This window comes from Callospermophilus lateralis, chromosome 1, assembly GCF_048772815.1.
Source record: "Callospermophilus lateralis isolate mCalLat2 chromosome 1, mCalLat2.hap1, whole genome shotgun sequence".
In the NCBI taxonomy this organism is placed as follows: Eukaryota; Metazoa; Chordata; class Mammalia; order Rodentia; family Sciuridae; genus Callospermophilus; species Callospermophilus lateralis.
In genome coordinates, this window is record NC_135305.1 from 209,882,125 (window position 1) to 209,898,211 (window position 16,087).

The 16,087-nt window shown below is 49.2% G+C and overlaps 1 protein-coding gene and 1 non-coding gene across 2 annotated transcripts; both read right to left on the reverse strand.

Annotated features, from left to right (window-relative positions):
* Nucleotides 1-2,203: 2,203 nt before the first annotated feature.
* On the reverse strand, nt 2,204-5,387 carry Rpl18a (ribosomal protein L18a). Its single transcript, XM_076870386.1, has 5 exons — nt 5,299-5,387; nt 3,867-4,046; nt 3,181-3,310; nt 2,478-2,587; nt 2,204-2,346 (listed from the first exon to the last, which is right to left on the reverse strand). Exons 1-5 carry the CDS (start codon nt 5,314-5,316, stop codon nt 2,254-2,256), a joined length of 531 nt encoding a protein of 176 aa, XP_076726501.1. The 5' UTR covers nt 5,317-5,387; the 3' UTR covers nt 2,204-2,253.
* Nucleotides 2,691-2,823, reverse strand: LOC143384136 (small nucleolar RNA SNORA68). The gene has a single exon (XR_013089262.1). It is a non-coding gene; the product is annotated as a small nucleolar RNA SNORA68 (small nucleolar RNA).
* Nucleotides 5,388-16,087: the final 10,700 nt, after the last annotated feature.

Below are 16,087 nucleotides of genomic sequence, written 5' to 3' on the forward strand. Positions count from 1 at the left end.
TTGACTAGCAGTTTCTGTCAGAAAACACGAACATTAACAAAATCCATTAGACAAGTTTTTTGAAGTTTAGCCACATCTCCAATAGCATACGCTAAGGAACATCACAGGTGTCCTGCAAAACAGCATCTGGGACTTCCCCGGGTTTCTGCCTGTGTATCTAAAGAGCTCTTACAAAAACAAGAACAAAAGTGCTCAGCTTCCCTCACAGAAAGAAAACAAGACAAATTCAAATGTGACTTAGGAATAAGTTTGATGACCCATGGTTGGAAGTGGCCTGTTCTTCAGTATTGTTGGGAAGGTAAACTGGTCCACCCGTAGAGAATCTTCAATGTTAAAAAACCCAGGCTGCAGGCCGGGGCTGGAGCTCAGTGGCAGAGCACTTGCCTAGCAAGCATAATGCACTGGATTCAATCCTCTGCATCGCATAAAAAATAAAGGCATCGTGTCCATCTACAAATATTAAAACCAAAACAAAATCAAACCACCCTGGCTAGCCAGCCACACCTGCAACCCCATGGGCTCAGGAGGCCAAGGCAGAAGGACCCCAAGTTCGAGGCCAGTCTGGGCAATGTGGTTAAGACCACAGGAAAATTAAAAGGATGTAGCTCATGGATGGGGTTGTGGCTCAGTAGCAGAGCACTCGCCTAACTCGCGGGAGGCCATGGGTTTGATCTTCAGCACCACATAAAATAAAGATATTGTGTCCAACTTAGCTTAAAAAAGGGTGTGTGTGTGTGTAGCTCAGTGGTAAGGCACCCCTGGGCTCAAACCCAGTACCAAAGCTGCGGGATGGGGGTGGGGGAATGGGACGTAACCTGCCTGTCCATGTGTGAATACACAGCCAGTGTACTCCACGTGATGTACAACCACAGAATGGAGACCTACACCTCATGTGTATATGAGGTGTCAAGATGCACTCTACTGGGCCAGGGCTGTGGCTCAGTGGTAGAGCGCCTGCCTAGTAGTATGAGGCACTGGGTTCAATCCCCCCGTACCACAAAAAACACAAATAAATAAAGGTATTGTGTCCATGTACTAGTAAAAAACAAAACCAAACCAAAAACCCTCCACTGACATTTAAAAAGAATTAACCCCCCCCCAACCCTGTCAACCCTACCCAGCAATTTATTAGCAACAGCACCCCACATGGTAAAGGGACATCCATTTCCCCCGAGACTTGCCTCAGAGCAAAGATCCTGAGATGGAGGAGTCAGCTGTTGAACGGGGACAGGGTGACCAATGGGCTTCTGCAGGGTCCCACCTGCAGACCTCTATTTCCTGTGACTCCATGGACACAGCTCAGCAGGCCCCACTCCTGGGCCTCTGTGCAGGCCCACTGTGGAGAAGAGTGGGGTGCTCTGGACACTGCAGATCTAGGGGTTGCCCCAGGTCTCCTCTCAACCTGTGGGTCTCTGGGATATTAAGGAAGGCCCCGTAGCCTGTCCCCAGTGCTCACAAGGTGGTCATTTTCCAACTATTGACAAAACAGTAAATGTCATGCTGACCTTCAGATGAAAACACCAAGCACCAGAAAGCCAGGGCTGCCCAAGGTCACACGCCAGGGGAAGGAGGCTCCCCAAACCAAGTTCTTGGCTGAGCCTCGGCTCCATCTCTGCAGACTTAGCTTCCTGCTGGTTGGGGAAGCCAGGGTGGTGACCTCCAGGGTGGGATTAGCTTGTGCCTGGTTTTTCCAGGCCTGAACTTGTTCCCTGGAGACAAGTACCTATGGGGAGACCTTAATCTCCTTAGGCAAGATTAGCGCTACCTCATCCAAGAGAGCAGGTCCCCAGGATGGCAAGCAGGTGCCCCCACGTGCCTACAGAGAATCTGGGGAACTGCAAACCCAGTTAGTTCTAAGCCAGGGTCAGCCAAGAGGGTGAAGCCTCAGGAGGCGGCAGGGAATGTTGCCCCACCACCTCAGAGGACTCTGGCCAGGGGCAGGAGATAGACAGGGCTGAGGCCTGTGTCTCAAACAGAGTGGGGACAGATCCAGGGAACTATGACCTGCAGCTCACAGCCCTGGACTGGCTGAACAAGCAGGAGGGAGCTCAGGGGACTGGGGAGACGTGGGTTGGTTCGTTTGCACTGAGGACTTTAGTACACAAGGATCAGCTCAGTTGTCCCCCAGGGAGGTGACCCGGGCTGGATTCCTCTCACTGCTCAGTCTTGAGTTCTGTAGAGCGTGCAAAAGAAAACACAGGTCTGAGCCTAAGAAACAAGTTTATTTGGCTAACGCCTGGGGGGGCCCTGAACCTAGAAGAAGGTGTTGGGCCTCTTGGTGGTGAAGCGTGGCTTGTGCTGGCGACGCAGGACCCGATGGGGCAGCGGGAACTTGATCTTGGAGTCCTGTGGGGAGAAGGTAGTGAGGGGATGGAGGCCTCTTACCTGCATCTTCTGGGGCTCACCCAGGTGTGACAAGCCCCCTGTGTGGGACCCCCTAGGTGCAGCCTGCCCAGCAGGGCCCTTAGGGCACTCACGTGGAACTGCTTGACGGCCGGCCGCCGGCACTTGCTGGCCGCAATCTCCTCCACCTTCATGATCTGGATGGAGTGGGCCCGGGCACGGTGCCGGGCACCCATGTCTCGGTCTGCACAGGGGGGAAGGGGCAGTCAGCCAGGTAGTAGCCTGGGGGCTCCAACTGGGGGATGACTAGAAGTCACAGGCTCTGGCCCCAGCAGGCCTGGTCAAAGGAGTGTAGAACCTCCAAATTCACTTTGAGGGGCACAGCCACAGCCTCTCAAAGGCGACGAGATCCACTTGCTGTGCGCACCTCTGTTTAAACCACTGCTACGAGAAACAGCAATTCTTGGGTTGAGGTGCAGGTGGGAGGCACGGGGAATGGAGCCAGCCGCCAACAATGGGCAGGGCCGGGCCAGGTTCTTGGTGGGTCTGAAAAGACGTGGGGAGGACTCTCTAAACCGGGGAGGTTGGGCATGGGTATGATGAAAGATGGCGCATGATCCACACAGCCAGGGGTTATTCCCTCTGAGCTAAGGTGTACCTGCTACCAGGGTCCAGACAAAAAGCCCCCTGGGGCCTGAGCCCCTCCATCCGTCCTGCCCTGGAGTTCTGGTGTGCCCAGTCAATGGCCTGAGCACCTCTCATTTGCTCTGAGAGTCAGCTGGAACTGGAGATGCCTGTACTATTAGCCTGAGGTAGGAGGCGACACCAGCAACTCACAGCACTGGGTGACAGCGCCCGCGGTGGTCAGGTCGCGGTATTCTCGGTACATGTTGTGGGTGCCACTACGGGAGTCGTAGCGCAGCCAGATACCAAAGTTCTTCACCCGCAGCGGGGACTTCTCAAACACCTGCCAAGGCAAGGGGTGGTCAGCATGAGGTGCAAATGGCAAGAAGGCTCACCCGGGTCCTTAGTCCTGCCTCGGAAAGACAGCCCAACCCCCCCGGGGGGCCAGACTCTGGAGCAGCAGTTTCCAAGTCTTGCTCCTCTAGGCACCCTCAGGGGGCATGCTAAGTAAGGAAAGCACCCCAAAAGCCCAGTATAGAAAGGGTTCAGGCAGGGCTGCCTCCTAGCACACACGGACACAGCTGTGGACAGTCCCTGATCTCCAAAGACAAGCAGGCCAAACTAGCCACTGCCTAATGTCCACTACAGTGCACCTGCCCAGTTACAGGACCTCTCCCTACTTCACAGACATGGCTTAAGAGTCTTCACCAAGGAGTCCTGCCACGCCAACTACCCTCCTCCCAGGGTCCCAGGGTATATAACTATGGATCTGCACAGGGAAGCCCATCCCACACCATGGCTCCAGGTCTCTGAAGACTGCTAAGCCTGCAGATATGCCCAGTGCCAGCTGGAAGGCGGAGATCCACTCCAGATCCCGTGCCGTCTCAGACTCTGCATACCTGCCCACAGTAGACAATTTCCCCTGAAGACTTCTTCATCTTCTTTAGCTGAGATACAAAATACCAGAAGCGGGACTTGGCAACAACGTGATTGGGTGCAAAGATTCGCATTCGGTAGAGAGGTGGGGTGTGGCATTTGGGGGTGGGCAGGCAGCGGCCCACCACCTTGTATTCTCGAAGCTGAAAGAAAATAGCAGTAAGGCCAGGCTAGCACCCAGTACCAAGCCTGGCAATAGCCAGATACAGGAAACGGATGCAGGGTTCTCCTAGGACCTCCAGCGGGAATTCAGATGTTGTGGATCGTATTCCCAACCAGACCTTCAACCACAAACAAGTTTATGAGTCAGAACAGTGAGGATTCTGGGTGTATTTCAAAATTTCTGATGCGCATTTCAAACCTGCTGTCCCTCCCTTTCTTTTTCAAGTGGGAAAACTGAGACCTTGATTGGCAGCCTCCTTTCTCAAGCTGTCATCCCTAACTGCTCTGTGATCCCTGAGAGTCACTCTGCAGTTTAGCGATCATGCTCTTCTATCGTGGGGTCTTGAGATTTCGGACAACTCAGGAAAGAACCAGGACAAGAAGCCCTCTGCAACTGTGGGTTCCCTGCAGAACCCTTGTCTACAGGTGTAAAGGTGAGGATGTCTGCCAAGTCCACAAATGGCAACGCAGCCTTTACTGACATAAATGAAAAGTAGCCACAACTTTCCAAGACTCTGCTCCTACTTCCTGCTCTGGGCAGATCCACTGGCCTTGTAACCACCCACCTAGGAAGGGAACAATGGAGCTGGCCCACAACTGATCCAGGGAGGAAACCGAGGTTGCAGGTCTGTACCTCACCCGTTCTTTTTTCCCGGAGGCAGAGTCTTGCTAAATCGCCCAGGCTGACCTCGAACTCGCGATCCTCCCACCTCAGTCCTCCGAGCAGCTGGGACTGCAGGCGAGCGCCACCGCGCCCGGCTGGCCGTACGTTTTCCCCGGTGCACTACAGTGCCCCGACTCTGCCCGGCGCGTGCACAGTCCTAAGACCCGAGCTCCTAGTTTGCGCTCGATGTTTGCCATGTCTCCTCCCAGCCACGCCAGGGCAGAAGCGACTGCTATCCCCTACCAGGTTAACTTCGCAGACGGGCAAACTAACGCTCAGAGACTAGAGGAAAGGCCGCGGCACAGCCCCCCACGCTGTGCGACGTGTCCCTTCCCCTGGGAAGCGGACTCGGCCTCCCTGAGCCCTTGCGCCGGCCCAGGCCAAGCGCAGGCCTCCCCACGCGGCGCCCGCACGGCCGCCATGTTGGCAACACCTCGGGGCGTCGGAGCGCGGCCTAGGAGGACCCAGACAGGAGCACGCACCGCCGACTCGGCCTGCGCCACCGACCCGGGCCCCTGGTGCGGTCCGCACCGCGTCCCCCAACCCCAGGCCACACGCGCCCATCTTACCGTGCCCGAGGCCTTCATAGCGCTCTCTCTGCGATCGCCGCCACCCACAAAAGGAAGTTGCTTCCTTCGCGCAGCCGCTCACCATGAGTCCACGGCAGGAAGTCCCGCCCTCTAGAAGCTATGCGCTCATTGGCTTCTTGTCTCGGCGCTCAAGGAGGTCCGCTTCCTCATTGGCTTCGAATCCATCCACCAGTCCCAGCCCGGCCTCGCCTCACCGCGAGACTACATTTCCCAGGTGCAGCGGGCGTCACCTGTTCCGGGGCCGTGACCCAGCGTCGGCGCCAGCGGCGCTCGAAGGGTCTCGTGTGGACTCCAGCGTTCCTTTCCCCACAGAGCCCGGAGGCAGCAGAGCCTACGATGCATTCGTGGGGATTCTTCCAACCTGGCGCCTCTTCTCCCCTTAAGTGCGTTACGGAGGTCTTGAGTCACGTGCCTAAGAGTTCTCATCTGTAAAATGGGAATAAAGATGTTTTTCTCCTATAGATGTTCCACACGAACGTTGATGAAGCGCTGAAATGCTAGTTACTGTTTTGGGAGGTCTGATTCGTGTTTTGTAGTAGCTGGGATTCAAACCCCACCTGTTTGCTCCCGGTTCTCACAGATCCTGGGGGACCCGAGGATGGTGGTGGAGGATATTGGGATTGATCAAGATTCAACCCTTAGGGATGAGGGTGTATCTCGGTGGTAGAACACCTGCCTAATATGCATGAGGCCCTGGGTATGATCCCCAGCACAGAAGATCCAGCCCCTGGGTATGATCCCCAAATCCAAGATCCAGCCCCCATCCTTGAAGGGTTTCTGGCTTAGCAGTTTGCTCAGGCAGAAAGAAGTCTCTTTGGCGAAAAGGAAATAACTACAAACAACTTACTGATAACAGGTTATAAAATAAAGCAAAGAAGAAAAAAAAGAGGAATAAGTATTTATTTTCGAGCGGGGGTGGGGCGCGGGCTCCTAGAGGAGATGACACTTGAGCCCCGTGAACATTTTTCCTTTTTAAATTAAAATGTAGTAGCAGCTGGAACTGAAGTAGAGCGCTCCCTGTCACCAAAACAAAACAAAAAAAAGTAAAAATAAAATGAAATAATTAATAAAGGTTTAATTAAGATTCCATACAGTTCATTGAACGTGTACAATCTCCTGGATTTAGTGGTGCACACCTGTTGTCCAAGCTATTCAGGAGGCTGAAGCAGGAGGATCACTGGAGCCTAAGGTTTCAAGGCCAGCCTGGGCAGTATGGAAAGTATTGACTCTTTCTATTGGAAATAAATTGTACAATCCAAGGACTTTTAGTACATTCGAAGATGCACTTTCATATATCTTTCATACATGTACAGTTGTGTAAACATCACAACATTAGAATATTTTTACCATCCCCAGAAGAAACCCTTTACCAATAGCTTTCACTCCCCATTCCCTCCCCCAGCCCTAAGCAAATTTGCCTATTCTGGACATTGCACATAATCCTATAAAATGAGGTCAATTGTGATTGGCTTCCTTATGTAGCATAATGTTTTTTAAATTTTTTTTTTTTTTTAAAGAGAGAGTGAGAGAGGAGAGAGGAGAGAGAGAGAGAATTTTTCAATATTTATTTTTTAGTTATCGGCGGACACAACATCTTTGTTTGTACGTGGTGCTGAGAATCGAACCCGGGCCACACGCATGCCAGGCCAGCGCCCTACCACTTGAGCCACATCCCCAGCCCTTTAAAATATTTTTTAGTTGTTGATGGACCTTTATTTTATTCATCTGTATGTGGTGCTGAGAATCTAACCCAGTGCACCACACATGCTAGGCAGGCGCGCTACTGCTGATCCACAGCCCCAGCCCCAGCATGTTTTTAAGGTACATTCACATTGGAGCATGGCTCAATACTTCATTTTTTAAAACCTATTTGTTCTTTTTAATTATACATTACTGTCGAGTGTATTTTGACATATCATGCATATGTGGAGTATAACTTCCCATTCTTGTGGTTGTACATGATATAGAGATACACTGGTCGTGTATTCATATGTGAACATAGAAAAGTTATGTCTGATTCATTCTACACTAAAGTTATGTCTGATTCATTCATACACTACTATTTGTAGTATGTAACTACAAATGGAATCAATGGGTTCTATGGTAGCTCTGTTTCCTATTGCCATCTACCCTCCTAATTAAAAAAAATATTTTTGGTTATAGATAGATGTGATACCTTTATTTAATTAATTTATCTATTTTGGGGTACCAGGGATGGAACTCAGGGGCACTCATCCCTAGCTGAGCCACATCCCCAGCCCTGTTTTATCTTTTATCTAAAGACAAGATCTCATTGAGTTGCTTGGAGCCTTGCTAAGTTGCTGAGGCTGGCTTTGAACTCGCCTCCTGCGGTGCTGAGAATTGAACCCAGTGCCTCACACATGCTAGACAAGCGCTCTGCCACTAATATTGCTAAAAATATTAGATTGTACGAGTACATTATGTTTTGTTTATCTGCTCAACAGTTGGGCAATTTGTTTTTTTTCCCCCTTTTGGCTACTGTGAATAAAGCTGTCAGAACATTTGCATACAACTCTTTGTGTCAACTTGTACCTTCATTTTTCTTGTGTGTGTAACTACAAATGGAATCCACGGGTCCTGCGGTGGCTCTGTTTAACCTTTGATGGCTGCTAGGTTGTTCTTCAAAACACCCGCATCAGGGCTGGGCATGTGTGAAGCACTGGGTTCCATCCTCAGCACCACCAAAAACCAAATAAATAAAGATACTGTGTCCATCTACAACTAAAAAATTGCCTGCATCATTTTATATTCCGACTATCAACACAGAAGGGTTCTGACTTCTCCACATCCTTTACAATGTTTTTTGTTATTTTTCTCTCTTACTGTAGCCATCATAGATGTGTGAAATAGTATCTCATTGTGGTTTGGATTTTCATTTCCCTGGTGGCTAATAATGTTGAACTAATTTATTTATTTCCTTTTTAAAATTTTTACAGTGCTGGGGATGGAAGCCAGGGCCCTTGGGCATGCTAGGCAAGCTTTTTACCACTGACATGCAACCCCAGCAAATATTTATTTTATTAATTTATTGCAGAACATCTATCCATTTGGCCATTTCTATATCTTCTTTGGAGACATCTCTATTGAAATGCTTTACCCAATTTTAAATCGAGTTGTCTTGTTCCTGTTGAGTTGGAAGAGTTCTTTATTCTGTAGATACAAGGTCCTTATCACACATGTGTCTTGTAAGGTTTTTCCCTCCTGTGGGCTGTCTTGTCACTTCCTTGATGGGGTTCCTCTGAGATGCTAAAAGATTCAATTTGCACAAAGTCCAGTTTATCTTTCTTTTTCCCCTTTGGCTTCTTGTGCTCTTGGTGTCACATCTAAGAAACTATTGTGGAATCCAAGAGCATGCTAGGTATGCCCAGGCTCTCCTTAGAAGAATTTTGTAGTGGCAGCCCCTATCACTAGCTCTTCCCGGGTTAGGACCCACTTTTCCTGGCCAACGGCAGGCGAAAGGCAACTCGGTCCTAAAGGCGCTGCCGCCAACGTCCACCAGGTGGCAGAAGAGCCCTTCTTTCGTTGTGCGCAGCGAGCCCGAGAAGCCAGCCCGCGGTGGGAACGTGCTCCCGGTCCTCTGGCGCCTGGCCCCGCTGGGCAGGTTTCTCCCCCCGTAAGATGAGACCCACACCAGTGCCCAGCCCGCAGGGTTACGGTGAAATTCAAGTGGCCGCGGGATTATTCCTCCTGGGAGGGCGGAGACCCCACCCCGCCCCTGGGCTTGAACCTGCGGCTCTGCGCCTCGGTTTCTGAGCTGCTGCAAGGGGACAGGATGACAGAAAGAGGTCCTGCAAAACCAAGGACCGAGTCTCAGGTTGCAAAGGGATCCTGGGAGCTGGGGAGAGAACCGGGAAGGGAATTAGGGCAGGGGCGGGGGTTGGGGAGGGCCTGGGAGGATCCTGAGCCCCAGCCTTGGCCTTGGGCCTTGCGCTTTTATGTGCGAAGCCTGGGTCGCAGTGACCCGGGAGAGGAGGGAGGCTGCGTGGGCGTGGGTGCTCCGGGTGGGGTCCCGGCCTCCGCCCATTTACTTATAAGTTTTATTTGCTTGTTCCCCACTCCCCTCTAGGACCTGGGGGGCCTCTACCTTCCCATGACACACCCTCTGCCCCCCAAGAGCCTCTCCCCAAGATCTGTCCTCAGGAATCTAGGCTTGGCAAGTTGGTCCGGACACCACTGTGCATCCTGGCTGCCTCTGTCACCACCGCTCACCCAGGTGTGGTGAGTTCCTGGTTGGCAAGGCGGTGGCCAAACACCCTGTCCCCCCTGTCTTTCTTCTCCGCAGGACCTTGAAGGCACCCATTTATTAATCCACGGTACAGGGCCACACCTCAGCTTGGATCGTGGCAGGGTGGCCCTGGGGGTCTGTCCCCTTCCTACTCACTGCAGACTCAGGAGTCGCACCTGTGCCCAGTCAGCTGGGCGCAGGATTCTGCTCCTGGGACGGTGAGTTCAAAGCCAGCCTCAGCAATTTAGCGAGGCCCGAAGCAACTCAGCCAGACCCTGTCTGTAAGTAAAATACAAAAAGGGCTGGGGAGGTGGCTCAGGGGTCAAGTGCCCCTGGGTTCAGTCCCTGGTACCAAAAATAAATAAATTTTAAAAATCTGCTTCTGGCTCTTGACCCTTGATCTCCAAAATGTCCCGAAGCCATGTCCTCCCCTGAACCCCAGGTGCCTCTTGACCCTGATTGTCACCTCTCTGCTCCTCACCTGCCCAAGGCTCCTTCTCTGAATTCCTTCCCTCCCTGCTCTGACCAGGCCCTGAACTGACCCTGAGGCCTCAGCGGGAACCTGGACAAACAAAAGCCCCAGGCCCTTGGCTGGGGTGGAGCTGGGGGGGGGGTACAGCTTGCCCAAAGGAGGCCCTGATTTTACCCCCAGTCCCCCCCCAAAACAAAAACAAAACAAAAACCACACACCCAAAACTTCCCAGTCCTAGAGGGGGCCAGGGACCATGATGGGGGTAATGGACAAAAGCCAAAACAAATGAGTAAAATACACCCCTGGCAGAGTGGGCCGTGTGCCAGGCAGAAAGTAAAGGGAGGAGGGAGAGGTGCGGGCCCCAGGTGGCTCTTCCCCAGGCCCCCCACCCCAGGCCCCTTGACCCAGTAGGGGGTCCAGGAGCGGAAAGTGAAGCTGGCAGGTGCCTCTTCCTTCCTGTCACTTGCCCTCAGGGCCACGGGTATGAGTGAGTCTCTGAGATTGTGGTGATGTCAGATGAAGGCTACTTGGAAAGAGCCACAGTTGGCACCTGGGGAGCTGCGGACACTTGATCTGTTTGCCATTCCCATTGTTAAACTGATTGTTTTGCTTCCTGGCCAAGCTCAAGGTGACGGTTTCAATAACTCTCATTTTCTTCCGTTCCATTCAGTTGGTTGTCTCTCTTAACCAAACAACTTCCCTTTAAACACAATTATTATGAAATGCGCTTACAAACAAGAAAGGTCAACACTATGAAATGTCTCCCTCCTTCACCCTTCATGGCTTCTGGGTCCCCTCCCAAGCTGACAAATAAATTGTGCTTCCTTTCGGAGACAGTCTGGGCAGATCCAAAGAGGTCTTTGTTGCCAGCCTCATCTCATTTAAAGTTTCTGACCGATGAAGTCTGCCCCTTCCTCTTCAAAGTACAGTGAACATCTTTCCATATCATCTTATCTTTTTTCTTTCTTTCTTTCTTTTTTTTTTTTTTTTGTACTGGGGATTCAACCCAGAGGTGCTTAACCACTGAGCTACATCCAGTAGGGACCACGGGTGCATGTCTGTCATCTCAGTGACTCGGGAGGCTAAGGCAGGAGGATTGCAAGTTTTGATTCCAGCCTCGGAAACTTACTGAGTCCATCTTTCAAAATAGAAGATAAAAAGGGCTGGGGATGTAAGTCAGTGGTCGAATGCCCCTGGGTTCAATCCCTAGTACCAATATATAAATAAATGGGAAATGCCAGAAATAAACAAATTACAAACTTTAAATGGTGCACTCTTTTGCATAGTATAATGAAATCTCTTGCCACCCTTCTCCATCCCACCAGGAACAGGAAGTATCCCTTTTTCCAGTGTATCCACACTGTATCCCCTACCTACCCGTTAGTTACATAGTAGCTGTGTCCATTATCAGATCAACTGTTGAAATGTCTCAGTGCTTTTGATCAAGTAACCCTAAGGAGTAGCCTATTGGTACTTCACATTGCATGTGTCACCCACCTCACTTCATCTCAGATTATCACAAAAAGGGTGAGTACAGTACAATAAGATATTTGAGCTGGGCTTGGTGGCCCACACCTGTAATACCAGCGAGTGGGGAGGCTGAGGCAGGAGGATTACAAATCAAGGTCAGCCTCAGCAACTCAGCAAGACCCTATCTCAAAAAAAAGGGGGGGGGCTAAAATGTAGCTAAGGGGTAAAGCACCCTGGGAGTCAATCCCCGGAACAGGAGGGGGACCCAAAACATGTATAGGGAAAGACCCAGCATGTATGGAGTTTGGTATTATCCACAGTTTTCAGGTACTCACTGGGGTTTTAGAACATATCCTCCATGGTGAAGGAAGTACTCCTATATTCCACAGTAAGACTGGCCTTACCTTTGTCAGAAAATCCCCTCTAGCTGGGCATTTAGGTTGTTTCCAACTGGTTGTTGTTATAGAGAGATACATTCCTGGAAGTCCCAGTTCCTGGAAGGAGCCCAGCTGGGTTCTAAGGCCCGGGCTCTTGCCAAGTCTTCCTTTCCTTCCCCGGCTTCTTTTTCTTTTCTTTTCACCAGGGATGGAACCCAGGGCCTCACACAAACCAGGCAACCCTCCAACCCGCCCCCAGAGCCATTTTTTCTTCCTGCTCCTCCCTGATCCCATCCCCAGGGCTGGATCATTCTCACCCTCAAGAGCTGAGGATGAGGATTCCCATCTGCACACCTTTGCCAATATGCAGAGTCCTCACATTTTTCATCCGTGTTAGTCCAACAGGTGAGAGATGGGTTCATGTGGTTGCTCTCCTGCCCCGTTGGCCATTTTTCAAATTACTGAGGTATATTCTGAGTATTAAATTACATGGTTTTAAAACACATCACTGAGCCAGGAGCGGTGGTGCACATCTGTAATCCCAGTGACTCGGGAGGCCGAGGCAGGAGGATCACGAGTTCAAAGCCAGCCTCAGCGATGACCAGGTGCTAAGCGACTCAGTGAGATCCTGTCTCCAACTAAAATACAAACTAAGGGCTGGAGTTGTGGCTTGGTGGCAGAGTACTTTCCTAGCATGTGTGAGGTACTGGGTTCGATCCTCAGCACCACATATCAATAAATGAATAAAATAAATGTCCACCAACATCTAAAAAAAAAAAAAAACTTAAAAATATACAAAATAGGACTGGGGATGTGGCTCAGTGGTCCAGTACCCCTGAGTACCGCCCCCCCCCCAAAAAAAAAAAAACCACTGAGGTGTAATTGGAGTACAAAAGTCATGTATTTAGGATGCACTGTGAACAGTTTCGACAAGTATGTGAACCCACGAAACCATTGCCACGGTCAAGGTCCTGACTGTCGTCATCCCCAGCAGTTTCCTTGGCCCTTTGCTGTGATTCTTCCCTCCTCCTCCATCCTTAGGCAGCTCTGATCCACCTTTGGTCACTAATAGAGTCATGTGTGTGTTCCAGAATTTTATATAGTGTCTTTCTTCCTTCCTTTCTTTCTGCTGGGGATGGCACCAGGTCTCACACATGCCGGGCAAGCCCCCTACTGCTGAGCTACACTCCCTGACCATTTAATTTTTAAATTTTGAGAGAGGGTCTTGCTAAGTTGCTGAGGCTGGCCTTGAACTTGTGATCCTCCTGTCTCAGCCTCCAGAGTTGCTGGGCAACTCATAGGCAGGTACCATTGCTCCCACAGACTCTGAGGATCATTTTGAGATGAATCATCTTAACAATATGGAGACTTCCAAACCATGAACATGGTATACCTTTCCATTTATTCAGGTCTGCATAAATTTATCTTAGTCATATTTTGTAGTTTTTAGTGTTGAGGTCTTTTGTTAAATTTTCCCTAACTATCTGTCTTAGTCTGTTTGTTTGGGTTGTGACAAAGTACCATGAACTATGGAGGTCATAAGCGATAGAAATTCATTTCTCTGTTTTGAGTCCTGTGAAGTTCAAGATTAAGGTGCCAGCAGATTTTGAGGCTGCTGAGGGCCTGCTTTCTCACAGATGGTGCCTTCTCTCTGTGTCTTCACCTGGTATAAGGGGCAAGACCTTTCTCTAGAGCCTCCTTTATAGGGACCCCAATTCTGTCTATCTTCTCTTATGACCTAATCATCTCCTAAAAGTTTCTGCCTCCCAATACTATCCGTTTGAAGGTTAGGAGTTCAACACATTAACTCCCTTCTCCTCCGCAGAGCTAGAGATGAGATGCAGGGCTTTGTGCATGCTAAGCAGCTCTTGTACCACTGAGCTAGGTTCCTTGCCATCAGCACATGAATTTTGGAGAGACACAAACATTCAGACTGGAGTGATATTTTATCTCCTTTTACATATCCTATTACAAATGGGCCTTTAAAAAAAATTCCCCTCCCAATTGTTTTCTGCTAGCATATTGAAATTTAATTTTATTTCATATTGAATTCAATTGCTTTTTTGGGGGGCTACCGTAGATTGAACTGAGGGGCACTCCACCACTGAGCCATATCCTCAGCCTTATTTTGTATTTTTTTAATTTAGAGATAGGGTCTCACTGAATTGCTTAGTACCTTGTTTTTGCTGAGGCTGGTTTTGAACTCACGATCCTCCTGCCTCAGCCTCCCAAGCCATTGGGATTACAGGCATGTGCCACCACAGCAGGCTCAACTGATTTTTAACCAATTTGCTAAATTCATTCATTAGTTTTAGTATTTCTTTTTTTTTTAATATATATATTTTTTAGTTGTCAGTGGAGTCAATACCTTTATTTATTTATTTTTATGTGGTGCTGAGGATGGAACCCAGTGCATCGTGCATGCTAGGCAAGTGCTCTATCACTGAGCCACAACTCCAACCCCTAGTTTTAGTAGTTCTTATAGATTCCCTTGGGTTTTCAAAACAAACAATTGTATTACCTGCAAATAGCAACTTTTACTTCCTCTTTTTGAGTCTTTATGCCTTTTATTTATTTTTCTTGCCTTATTACAAGGGCAAGGACAATGTTGAATAGATGTGCTAAAACCTGCCATTCTTGTCTGGTTTCCAGTCTCAAGAGGAAACAATTTGATCTTTCACCATTAAGTGTCATATGACCTGCAGGGATTTTGTAGATGTTTCTCATTTCATTTGAAGAACTTTCCATTCATACTTAATTTGCTGAGAGTTTTTCTTTTTTCTTTTTTTTAAAATTTTTTTTAGTTGTAGATGGACACAATACTTTTGTTTTGTTTATTTATTTTTTTATATGGTGCTGAGGATCGAACCCAGTGCCTCACACGTTAAGTGAGCATTCTAACACTGAGCCCCAGCCCCAGCCCCATCTTTTTCTTTTTTTGGTACCAGGATTGAACTCAGGGACACTCAACCACTGAGCCACCTCCCCAGCCCTATTTTGTATTATATTTAGAGACGGGGTCTCACTGAGTTGCTTAGTGCCTCACCAATACTAAGGCTGGCTTTGAACTTGAGATCTTACTGCCTCAGCCTCCAGAGCCATTTGGATTATAGGCATGCACCAACACACCTGCCTTGAGTTTTTTATTTTCAATCATGAATGAGTACTGAATTTCTTTAAATCATTTTTGCATCCATTGAAACGATCATGTGAATTTATTGCATTTTAATACACATTTCCTTCATCATGCGCTGTGTGTGCCCACCATGGTGTACACGCTATACAGCCAGGTGACCATGAACTGAAACCTCTACAAGTGTGAGCCAAAATAAACCTCTCTTCTTTTTAAGTTGAATATCTTAGGCATTTTGGTACAGTAACAGAAAGCTGACTAACACGTTAAGAATGAGGCTGAGCCTTGTTCTTGTGCTTAAGAGCCATTTGCACTTCATATTTGTGTGATGTCTGGATTTATATCCCTCTAGGTCATTAGCATTTTCTTTTTGCCTTCTACATGTTGCTTATATAAGGAGAACAGGTCAACTTTGCTTTTCAGTTTCATTTATTATTTTTTGACATTATTTATGAACCTTCTGCCAGAAGAAAATTTAAGGTGTATCTACGTCACCTCTGTCCTGCTCTCAGGTGATAGCTTGGCTTCAGGTCTCTAGCGACGGCAGCACAAATGCTGAGAGCTAGTCACAGAGCAAAGTGCTGACCTCGTGAACCAGGAAGCACAGGAGAGTGGGAAGCAGCAGGCCCCTGGATTAGGATCTAGGGACGTCCTACTTGGCCCATCTCCGAGAGGTCCCACCCACTCCCAGTACTGCCACCAGGGACTAAGCTTTCAACACATGGTCTCTGAGGGGGACACTCATGGTCACAGGGTGGAGAAATCTGAGAACAGTGACTCGTGTCCATGGCTTGGTTGGTACCAAATTCCAAAGCAACCTTCCTGCTCGGCCATTAGAAACCCCTCAAGGATTTAAACTTATGAAAAAAAGAAAAAAAATATATATATATATTTTAATGTTTGTGTCACTGAGTTCTGGGTTTTCCCTGGGCAGGTTTTGGGCTTGGTCCCTAGACCTTCCTTGTGGGGCTTCCCTGGGGCTGAAGGTGTCACCTCTGTCCTGCTCAGTCTTCTGGCTCATTCTCAAAGTTTTGCGGAGAATGTCCCCAAGGTTGTCAGTGGCCCAGAAG